This window comes from Numenius arquata, chromosome 14, assembly GCF_964106895.1.
Source record: "Numenius arquata chromosome 14, bNumArq3.hap1.1, whole genome shotgun sequence".
Taxonomy (NCBI): domain Eukaryota; kingdom Metazoa; phylum Chordata; class Aves; order Charadriiformes; family Scolopacidae; genus Numenius; species Numenius arquata.
The window spans coordinates 5,390,341-5,401,415 of NC_133589.1; the positions used below are offsets into that span (position 1 = coordinate 5,390,341).

Sequence of the window (11,075 nt, forward strand, 5' to 3'; positions counted from 1 at the left end):
ATGATGAAGTTTCGGTTCCGGCGGCAGGGCGCCGACCCACATCGCGACCGCCTCCGGCACGATCTCTTTGCCTTCAGCAAGGTGCGCCCGGGGCGGGGGGTGCGGCGGCGAGCCCCCGGCGGTGGTGGGGGGGACGACCACCGGGAGCCACCGGGGGTGTCGGGCAGGGCCCCGGGAGCGGGGTGCGGGCAGTCCCCCGGTGATGCAGGCTCCGGCATCCCCCCCGAGGCGGGATGCCGCCTCCGGGAAGGGGAGCAGCGCACGGGGCACCGCCCCCCTGGGGACCGGGGTTCACCCCTCGGGAGGGGGCCGGGGTTCGGTGGTGAACAATGCACCGGGATCGCCCGGGGAGTCACGGGGCACCCTCGGTGGGGCGGGACCCCCGGGTGCAGGCTATGGGGGCACCCCGGGGGGGGCAGGCTAGGGGGCTGCCCTCCTCCCCGGGGGAGCAGCGGGCACCCCCGCCTCAGAGGACACCCCCTCCCGGACCCGGGGGGCTCCCTGGGGCAGGATGCGACTCCCCCGCAGGTGCGACATCCCCCTTCCCCGGTCCCCCCTGGGTGGGGGCTCCCCCGAGCACCCTGGTTCCTGCACTCACTGAGTTCCCCCCAGGCCTCGCTCACCAGCAGCGGCGTTTCGGGGCACCCCACAGCCCCCCATCCCGTCTGGCCCTGGAGCATCCCCGTCTGTATGTCCCGTGGGGGAGCCCCCCCACCTAGGGATGGGATGTGGGGGGGCTGGAGCCTCTGTGTCAGCAGGAAGGGCTGTGGTGGTGACCCCCGGGGCTGGGGGCTTGGGGTCCCCTGGCACCCCAAAGCTGTGTCTCAGGGGGACCGGCGACATCGGAGTCCCAGAGCTTGCCCTCCCTCCCACTGCCACCGGGGAGCTTTCCTGCTTAGCCCCCCTTATGTGGCGTGGGGAGCCCCCCGAGCTCCTCAAACCACTGGGGAGGGACCCCGCCAGCCCTGGGGTACCAGACCCTTCCCTCGGCGCATCGGCAGGATGGGCTGTGCCAGTGGGTGCCCCCTGGGGCTCGGTGCACCCCGTCCCAGGAGCCCCACGGTGTTGGGACCATCCTCCTCCGGCCCTGGCCCCGGGAGCAGGAGGACACCGTCCCTGGCCCGTTGCTGAGCCCAGACTGTGTCCGTCCGTCTGTCCATCCTTTGGCAGCGTCCTGGCACCGGCGTTAGGTGCTTGCCATGTGGGGTGCACCGGAGGGACCCCCCAAGATCACCCCATAGCAAGGCTGGGCTGAGAGGTGTTGGGGTGCGCCGTAGTGGAGGGGGTCACAGCCAGCACCCACCGCCCCGGCACAGCCCCGTCCCCCAAGACTCACCCCTGCGGGTGAGGGTCTTGCTGGGGTGCGAGGCTCAGCCCAACCAGAGCCCCCCGCTTTTGGGCAAGATGGTCCCATGGCCGGATCCTGCCCAAGCAGGCGTCCTGGGGGGTCTGGACCCAGTGGGGCATCCTGGGGGGGCCGGGGAGTGGCCCCGCTCCGGCTGGCCTGGCGCTGGGGCTGCTGGCTGCCCACCTGCCTCCCATTAACGGTTGTTTTTCCTCCCGAGCTCCAGATCTGCCTGGGATTTGCTGTAATTTGGCCGGGAGCGCGCCTTGGCCGGGCCGGCACAGCCTGCCGGATGCGGCCCCGCTGCCGGGCGGGAGGAAGGGCTGGGACCCACGTCCCCCATACGGGGCTCAGGGTGCAGGGGAGCTTTTGGGGGAGTGTTGTGGGGTCTTTTTTGGGGTCATTGTATCGATTCCCAGCCTAAAGCATCTCTGGGATGTCCCTGTGCTGCTGCCGTCCCAGCTCCCACCACCATCCTCCAGTGCGGCGTGTGCGTCCCAGGGGGATTCAGGGTGACCCTGCGTGGGGCTGTCACAGGGACTGGGACACACAGGCATCAACTAATTCACCCCCCCACAAGCCAGGCTGGGACCCTTTGGTTGGGCTGGGGACGTTGGCACGCCCCTGGAGGTGGCCCTTTGGAGGGGAGCGGGTGACAGTGGCTGTGCCGGCGGGTGTGAAAAGCCACCCCGGTGCGCCTCGGCCGCCCCAGACAAAGGGAGCGGGTCAGGATCCGGCCAGTCTGGCTCCGGCGCCTCCGTATCATCTGATCGTGCCGTCGCCGCTCAGCCAAGCTGCCCCCAGGGCCGCTCCCCCGCGAGCCCCACAATCCCCTCCCTGTGGACTGGGGCGGCGGGTGCCCCCCGCGTCCCCCTGCTGCCAGGCGGGCAACCCCTCCCTGGCCGGCGAGCCCGGGCATGCCGTTGCCGGCCGGGACTTCCTTGGGAAGGTGCCCGCGGGCGGCACATGGCTCCAGAGGGGATGTCCCCGGCACTGGTGGGTCCTGCTCGCCTGGTTCTGCCACCGTGGACCCCCAGGGATGTCGTGGTGGGGGTCCCTCCTGCCTGTGGGGCTGAGCTGGACCCCGCTCACCCCTCCTGGGGCATCCACACCTTGGGCAGGGGTTTAGGGTGGGGGGTCCTTTCCCCAAGGTGCCGTCTGGGGAAGCTCGTGCAAGGTCAGACCTACCCTGTCCCTTGGTGTGGCTGTTGGTTTTGGTCCATCTTGGGGTGTCAGGTGGAAGCTGGGTGATAAGGGGTGTTCCACCACCCCAAGAACACCCCCTCGGTGGCAGTGGGGGACAAGGCAGCATCCTCATGCTCCTCCATCATGGGGATGAAGCTCAGGCTGGTGCGGGATGGAAGCTGTGGGGGCAAGAGGAGGGATTGGGGGGGTCCAGAGGTGTGGGGGGTCCCAGCTCTGACCTGCCTGTCCCCACGGCAGACGGTGGAGCATGGCTTCCCCAGCCAGCCCAGCGCCCTGGCCTACGACCCCGTCCTGCGCGTGATGGCCATCGGCACCAAGGCGGGAGCCGTGAAGCTGTATCCTTTTCCCCCGCTGAGGGCAGGAGGTAAGGACCCCCCTGTACACAACCCCCCCAGCTGCCCCCATCCCGGGGGATGCCGGGAGACATGGCCGTGCTGGCGTCCCTCCATCCCTCTGTCCAGCTGGGCTGCAGCTGGGCCGGGAAGGGGGGGCCGGAGGAAACCCCCGCCTCGCCTGAAACGCCAAGGGTGGGGGGGTGCTTCCCGGTGTCACCTCCCTTATCCCGGCGGGGGCTCCTGGCCACCTTTGGGGGGTGGCTGCCGGATCAACCCAGCGAAGGGCAGCAGGGCCTCCGGCAGGCCCAGCGTCGGGGTGGGGGGCACGGGGCGGGGGGGGGACACAACACGACACGACGACGCGGGGCCCGGCCGGGCTTTGTTGCCGGCGGCGTGCAGGGAGACTTCAGAGGGCTGCTGGCGGGCGGCCAGGGCTGGATGCGGCCCGCGCTCGGGGGGCCCCGCGCCGCAGGAATGTTGGTGGTGGGGGGGACATGCTGGGGGGGGGGACGCGGGGGTGGCTGCGCCCAGATCGGGGCTGGGGTCAGGGTTTGGAGGGGGGCAGAGGGGCTGCCGCGCTCCTCCTCCTCCTCCTCCTCCTCCTTCTTCTCCCCCCGCCCCGGCCGGCGGCTCGCTGCCTCCCGAGCACAAAGATGGCGTTTTTTTTCTTTTTTTTCACTGCCAGTGCCAGCCCGGCCGCGACGTCGCCGGCCGCTCCGCTCGGCCGCCCCGCTGTGGGGTGCTGGCTCCGGCCACCCCTCAGTCGAACCCCACCCAGGGGCTGTGGAGCCGCCGTGGCAGGGGGCTGCGGTGCCCTGCGCATCCTCTCCGGGGATGTTTTTGGGGTGGTACCCGGCTCGGGGCTGGCAGTGGGGTGGCACGGTCCTGTCTGCGGCACTGCAGCTGGTGGCCACCCAGCCCCACTCCGTTTGCCACCCAGAAGATGCTTCTTGGAGGTTCAGGGTGCTGGGGAAGCTGGGGCCGGGCGAGGTGGCAGCCGGAGCTGGCCTGACTGGTGCTACTGGTTAGTGGGGGCACCCATGGGTGCTCCCCGGCTGGGCTGGGTGGATCCAGCTGCAGACAGCCCGGCATCGAGGGGTGCCACAGGCTGGGGGATCCCCATGGGCAACTGGGGGTCCCTGGGCTCAGAACCCAGTTGTGGTGAGCTGGTGCCACCGGCGTTCCCCAGCCACTGAGGGCTGCCTGTCTTTATGCCAGTGGCACCATTGGGTGGGCAAAGCCCCCAGGAGGAGCAAGGATGAGTGGCATCTCCCATCACTGCAGCACCCAGAGCCCCCCTGCGTGCTCCTCCTCGCACGCCCCATCCTTTGGCCTCCCCAAACCCTCTGTGGCTCTGGCCTGGCTCTGCCAGCTCGGCTGTGCCCGGCGCCGCCAGACAGCTCCTGCCTGCCGGTCTGGGAAGAGCCGCCGGGCCAGTTCTCCGTGCCGAGGGCACCAGGGGGGCGGCCGGGAGCAAGGACCATAGGGGCTGGTGGATAGAAACCCCTGGAACACAGTGTGTGCCCAACCGTAGCTGCGCCTTGCACCAGCGATGCCGGGCTGGGGGAAGGGGCTCACTGGGTCCAGGGGTGTCGGGGAGACGCCAGGTCGGGGTGCACCGTGCGGTGCTGGAGCTGCCCCACGGGTCCTGCCCCGGTTCCTGCCGAGCGGCGTTGCCGGTGGAGGAGCCGGGACCAGTCGGGTGAGTGAGGCTGTGCCGGTGCATGCCAAACCCCACCCTGCTGCCGGTGCCTCTGCACCGCCACGGCCCTGCAGCCGAGGAAGAAGAGGGTTGACAGAGGGCAGGAGCCGGCCTGGCCCTCTCACACCCACCCCGGCCACGTGCCGGCTGCATCCTGACCCGGGGCGTCCCGGTTGGAAGTGCTTGGTGGATCCCAGCCGGCTCTGGAGACCATGGTACTGAGGCTGGCTCCAGCGTGGGGTGCTGCCAGGGATGCTCAGCCCTGGCTCTCCCTGGGGCCGTGGGGCTAAACTGGCTCCTGCTCGCAGAACTGTGACCTGGGTGGGGGGGGTGGAATTTTGGGGGGGGTCCGGGCATTCTCTACCCTCGTTGCTTCTTTGACGGCCCTCGCCCAGATATGGTGCACCGGGCGTGGAGCTGACAGGCTTGCACAAGGAGACGGCCACTGTCACCCAGCTGCACTTCCTCCCCGGTCAGGTAGGTAGGTGTCCCTGGGGGGCCCGGAGGCAGCCCCTCTGACCCCCCACTCACCCTGCTGTGTGTTCCCCCCCCACCCCCCACCAGGGCTGGCTCCTCTCCCTGCTGGATGACAACACGCTGCACCTCTGGGAGGTCTGCCAGAAGGAGGGCTGCTCTCACCTGGAAGAGACCCACAGCTTCGGCCTCCCGGGACGCCCAGGGTCCGACAGTGCTAAGTACTTGCCTGGGGGGGTCACCAGCCGCCCCCATGTGGGGCTGCGGCTGGAAGCGATACCGCTGCCGGCTGGGAACGGTGCGTGGGAGCAACCATCCCCACTTAGGGCGGGATGGCAGCCAAGGTCCCCTTGGTGGCAGTGGTTTCCCTGCTGGGATGCTCCTCTGATCCCAACTGGGATGCTGCAGGGGGAGAGAAATGCAGCCCTGGGCTTTTTATAGGTGCTGGCAGGTCCTGGGGGTGATTAATGGTGCTAATTGCTATTAGTACTGAGGATGTCCCCGTCCTCCTGGGCTGATGGGGATGCAGCCTTGGGGCGGGGGAGGTTTGGATTCTCTCTGCTGCTCCCCCAGACCCAGCACAGGGCTGACGCAGCCCCTCTGCTCCCGCTTCCAGCTGCTCCCCCGGCATCACGCGGGTGACGGTGGTCCTGCCAACGTCCACCGGTGCGGTGGCCTGCCTGGGCACCGAGGGTGGCACGATGTACTTCCTCGCCCTGCCCGCCCTGGTGCTGCTGGAGGACAAAACCCTCTTCCCAGATGAGATCCTGCAGAGGTGAGCCCTGCCGGCCCTGTGCCCCCTCCTCACCAGTCCCAGCCCCCCCTGACTCCCCTGTTTGTCCCCCACTGCAGCGTTCCTGATGACTACCGCTGCGGGAAGGCGCTGGGGCCGGTGGAGTCCATCCAGGAGCACCCACGCGACAGCAGTCGGCTCCTCATCGGGTACAGCCGGGGGCTGGTGGTCCTCTGGGAGCAGAGCACCCGCACCGTCCAGCACCTCTTCCTGGGGAACCAGGTACCGGGACTGGTGGGGGGCTGGCGGGGCTGCAGCCTCCTGTGTGTTCTCCCCATCCTGTCCTGAATGTCGAGCCCCCTCCCCGTGTGCCCCTGCAGCAGCTTGAGAGCCTGGCTTGGGAGCAGAGTGGGAAGAGCATCGTCAGCTCCCACAGCGATGGCGGGTACATGGTGTGGGCGGTGAGCAGCACCAGCCAGAGGACCCAGCAGCCTGTCATGTCCACCATCCCCTACGGTACGGGGGGGGCAAATCTGAGGGCTGGTGATCCTGGTGCCGATGCTGCAGCTACAGGGTTGATATTTTTGTTTCAGGTCCGTTCCCTTGCAAAGCCATCAGCAAAATTCTCTGGCGGACCTGTGAGTCAGGGTACGTCCCCCGTAGCGGGCTGGGCTGGTGGTGGGCACGGTTGGGGGGACCTGGGCTGCGGGGAAGATGCTCTGCGGGGTCTGATGGAGGCTGCTTCATCCCCCCCAGGAACCCCTTCATCATCTTCAGTGGGGGAATGCCACGGGCCAGCTACGGTGACCGGCACTGCGTCAGCGTGCTACAGGGCCAGACCCTGGCCACGCTTGACTTCACCTCCCGTGTCATCGACTTCTTCACCGTGCAGAGTGCTGAGGTGGCTGAGGGAGGTATGTCCCACCGAGGTGGCCCCAGGGAGCGGGCTGTGGTGGGGGTCTCCACTAGTAGCAGCCATCTCCCCCCTCCCCAGGCTTTGAGAACCCTCGTGCCCTTGTGGTGTTGGTGGAGGAAGAGCTGGTGGCCATCGACCTCCAGACGCCAGGCTGGCCCACCATCCCTGCCCCGTACCTGGCGCCGCTCCACTCCTCCGCCATCACCTGCTCCTGCCATGTCTCCAACGTGCCCCTCAAGCTCTGGGAGAGAATCATCAGCGCCGGCGAGCAGCAGAGCCCCCGGCTCTCCTCTGCGGTGAGTGATGGCGAGAGGGAGGCCCCCGAGCCCCCAGGATGGGCTGGTGGAGGGGTGACACTGGCTCCTGCTTCCCATGGGTGGCCTCGATCCCGTCCTCCATCCTTCCCTCCAGGCTTGGCCCATCGACGGGGGGAAGAACCTGGCCCAGGAGCCCACGCAGAGGGGGCTTCTCCTCACTGGGTGAGTGGCCTGGCAGTGGGGAGGGGGCCCTGGGAAACCTGAAATGTGCCAGGGGGTGTGGGGACACATCCTCAACCCCTTCCTGCGGTTGGTGAGTGGGATGGGGTGGTGGTGGGCGTCCCACCACTCTTACTGGGGGGGTGCTGCCCCTTTTCTCCTTTGGCTTGATGGCCAGACAGGAGTGTGTCACCCACTGTGTTGTCCCCTGGCTTCTGGCACGGTGGCTCCCAGCACACAGGCGGCTCTTGTTAGCCAGGCAGATGTCAGGGCCCTGCGCTAACAGGGCCTCCCCGTGTCCCCCCCTGCCCCCAGGCACGAGGACGGCACCGTGCGGTTCTGGGATGCTTCGGGGGTCTCCCTGAAGCCCCTCTACAAGCTGGGCACCGCCAACATCTTCCAGACGGACTGTGAGCACAACGACAGCCTCAACCAGGCAGGCGAGGAGGAGTGGCCACCTTTCCGCAAGGTGAGGTCCCCGGGGTGGGGGGGACACTGCTATGGACCCCAGCACCCCCCTGTCTCCCCCAGCAGCAGAGGGGACAAGCCCAGAGGCGGGCACGGAGGATGCACCCGCTGGAGCCATCCCAGCTGCACCCTGGGGACGTGTCCTCCGTCTCGGGGCACAGCTGCTGTGTGACGCCCCGTGGGGACACAAGGGACGCTTGTTCCTCATGCCCCCATCTCGCGGGTCTGCCCCAGTATCAGGGGGGAACTGGGGGACACGTGGGGACAGACCTTTTCTGGGCGTGATGCCCAGAGCAGCCTGTGCACCGCAGCTGCTACCCGCCAGCTGGTGGGGGTGACGAGGAGGTGCAATGGGGCGCTGCCCCACAGCTTTATGAAGGCACCCAGCCCTCCCATCCCTCCCGCAGGTGGGCTGCTTTGATCCCTACAGTGATGACCCGCGCCTGGGTGTGCAGAAGATCGCTCTCTGCAAGTACACCGCAAAGATGGTGGTGGCCGGCACAGCGGGGCAGGTAGGGCAGCAAGGGACAGAGTGGGGGCTGCTGAGCTCTTCTCTGCTCCCCCCTCAAGGAGACACCACACAGGGTGGCTTCAGACCCTGAAGACCCCCATCTGTGTCCATGAAGGGCTCCTACCTGCTGCGTTTTGCCCCCAGCTTGCAGCAGGGTGGCTGTCCCGGGGGGGGCTGGCACGCATCCCCCACCGTCTGTGCTTGTCCCCTGCAGGTGCTGGTGATGGAGCTGAGTGACGAGAAGTCGGAGCATGCGGTCAGCGTGGCCACGGTGGACCTGCTGCAGGACCGTGAGGGCTTCACCTGGAAGGGCCACGACCGGCTGGCCCCCAGGAACGGGCCCCTGCCCTTTGCCCCTGGCTTCCAGCCCAGCGTGCTGGTGCAGTGCGTGCCCCCCGCCGCCGTCACCGCTGTCACCCTCCACTCCGAGTGGAACCTCGTGGCCTTCGGTACCAGCCATGGCTTCGGACTCTTCGACTATTACCGGCGCAACCCCGTGCTGGCCAGGTATGGGGGAGATCTTGGTGCTGGGGAACCCCTCCTCCTCGGAATGATGTGGTGGGGGTCCGGGTACTGAGTGACATCGGTGCCCACAGGTGTACGCTACACCCCAACGACTCTCTGGCCATGGAAGGGCCCCTGTCCCGCGTGAAGTCCCTCAAGAAGTCCCTGCGGCAGTCCTTCCGCCGCATCCGCAAGAGCCGGGTGTCGGGCAAGAAGAGGCTCAACACCAGCAGCCCCTCCAGCAAGGTGGGCAGGGAGCAGGGACTCCATGGCTGCTCCTCGTCCCCACTGGGCAGGGGCTGACCCCTGTGTCCCCCTCCCCAGGTGCAGGAGGCCAACGCGCAGCTGGCTGAGCAGGCGGGACCCCCCGAGGTAGAGATGACGCCTGTGCAGCGGCGGATCGAGCCCCGCTCGGCTGACGACTCGCTCTCAGGGGTGGTGCGATGTCTCTACTTTGCCGACACCTTCCTCCGAGACGGTGAGACCCTCCCCCCATTTCCTGGGAAAAGCCCCCAGTCTGGACCTGGCTGGTGCCACGCTGTGGGGAGGGGGCTCTGACGCTGCTTCTGTCCCCACAGCTGCCCACCACGGCCCCACGATGTGGGCAGGAACCAACTCTGGCTCGGTGTTCGCCTATGCCCTGGAGGTGCCATCACAGGAGAAGTTTTCAGAGCGGGCGGTGGAGGCGGTGCTGGGGAAGGAGATCCAGCTGATGCACCGGGCGCCGGTGGTGGCCATTGCGGTGCTGGATGGGCGGGGGAACCCCCTGCCTGAGCCCTACGAGGTCTCACGGGACCTGGCCAAGGCCCCCGACATGCAGGGCAGCCACTCCATGCTCATTTCCTCCGAGGAGCAGTTCAAGGTGAGTGTGAGGATGGGACTCACCACCCACAACATGTCCCGTGTCCTCTCTGCATATCTCTATCTCTCTGGGTGCAGGGATGGGGCTGGAGATGACTGGCCGGGGCACTCCTATGCCTGTTCCCAGGGTGGTGGCTCTGAGGGGGAAGTGCTTCCCTGGTGGGAGGCTGCTCGAGTGCCCCCCGAAACCCCACAGGTTCCTGTTCCCCCCTGGCACCTGGCTACTCTTGCCCCCCTCAGGTCTTCACGCTGCCCAAAGTGAGTGCCAAGACCAAGTTCAAGCTGACAGCGCACGAGGGCTGCCGTGTGCGGAAAGTGGCCCTGGTGAGCCTGGCCAGCGCTGGCTCCGAGGAGCGGATGGAGAACTGCCTGGCCTGTCTCACCAACCTGGGTGACATCCACATCTTCACCGTGCCGGGCCTGCGGCCCCAGGTCCACTATGGCTGTATCCGCAAAGAGGACATCAGTGGCATCGCCTCCTGCGTCTTCACCAAGCATGGCCAGGGTGAGGACAGCAGCCTTGCACTGGGGGTGAAGTCCCTTGTAGATGGGACATTGTCTCTGGCTGGAGCCTCACAGAGGGTCCCTGAGGCTCTTTGTTGTCCGCTACTTCTAGGTTTCTACCTAATTTCGCCATCCGAGTTTGAGCGCTTCTCGCTGAGCGCTAGGAACGTGACAGAGCCACTGTGCCGGCTGGAGGTTGCCCGGCTCCAGGACACCTCCTGCCTCAGGTGGGATGTACCCCAGGGATGTTGGGGCTTTGTTATGGCAGCACCCCTGTACCCCTGCCCGTTGGCACTGGCTTCGGCAGCAACTTCTCCCCATCTTTCATTCCAGCAACAGCTTGACAGCAACACCGAAGCTGCCGCAGGCGAATGGCACCCACGTCCCATGCAGCCCTGAGGGCCGATCCTCCCCCACCGACAGTGACCGTGAGTGATCACCCTGTCCCCATCGTGTGCACTGTGTCCCCGTGTGCCCTGACCTGGGCTGGCCCTGTGTCGTGGCTGCCCCAAAGCCCTCCCATCCCCATGGCTCCCCAGGGTCCCCCGAGGAGCACCCAGCCACCTCCTCGCCTGGCACCATCGATTCCCCCAACAGCAGCATGGAGAACCCGCTGGACACCACTGGGGATATCACCGTGGAGGAAGTGAAGGATTTCCTGGCGTGAGTAGCGGGGGGAAATGGTGTAAGCAGTGCCCACAGCCCCTGCCACCAGCACTGAGGGGATGTGGGGGTGGCCCCGGCTGCCTCTCACTCCGCTCTGCCCCAGGTCCTCGGAGGAAGTGGAGAGGAACCTGAGGAACGCCAGCGAGGATGAAGCACGGCCCACAGGGATCCTCATCAAGTGAGGTGTGCAGTGGTCCCCAGGGTGGATATGGGGGTGTGTGGCCCCTGTGCCATGGTGGGGACATGGCTCTGGCTGCAAACCCTGGGGTGCCATGGGGTTTGGAGCTGGAATCCCCATGCAGTGCCCCAGCATCCCCATTCGTCGGGGGCTGTGGTTGGGCACGATGGCACTGTGGTCCCTGGGGCTTGTAGAG

At 67.4% G+C, this 11,075-nt stretch overlaps 1 protein-coding gene across 1 annotated transcript; it reads left to right on the top strand.

Moving 5' to 3' along the window:
- Positions 1-10,883, top strand: LLGL1 (LLGL scribble cell polarity complex component 1). The gene is made up of 22 exons (XM_074158657.1): positions 1-81; positions 2,789-2,886; positions 4,984-5,065; positions 5,153-5,283; positions 5,679-5,837; positions 5,915-6,077; positions 6,176-6,311; positions 6,389-6,443; positions 6,552-6,696; positions 6,771-7,007; positions 7,123-7,190; positions 7,503-7,656; positions 8,063-8,167; positions 8,381-8,673; positions 8,763-8,916; positions 8,995-9,148; positions 9,249-9,532; positions 9,772-10,036; positions 10,148-10,262; positions 10,369-10,439; positions 10,533-10,698; positions 10,805-10,883. The coding sequence occupies exons 1-22, from the start codon at positions 1-3 to the stop codon at positions 10,881-10,883; spliced, it is 3,195 nt and encodes a 1,064-aa protein (XP_074014758.1).
- The last annotated feature ends 192 nt before the right edge of the window (positions 10,884-11,075 follow it).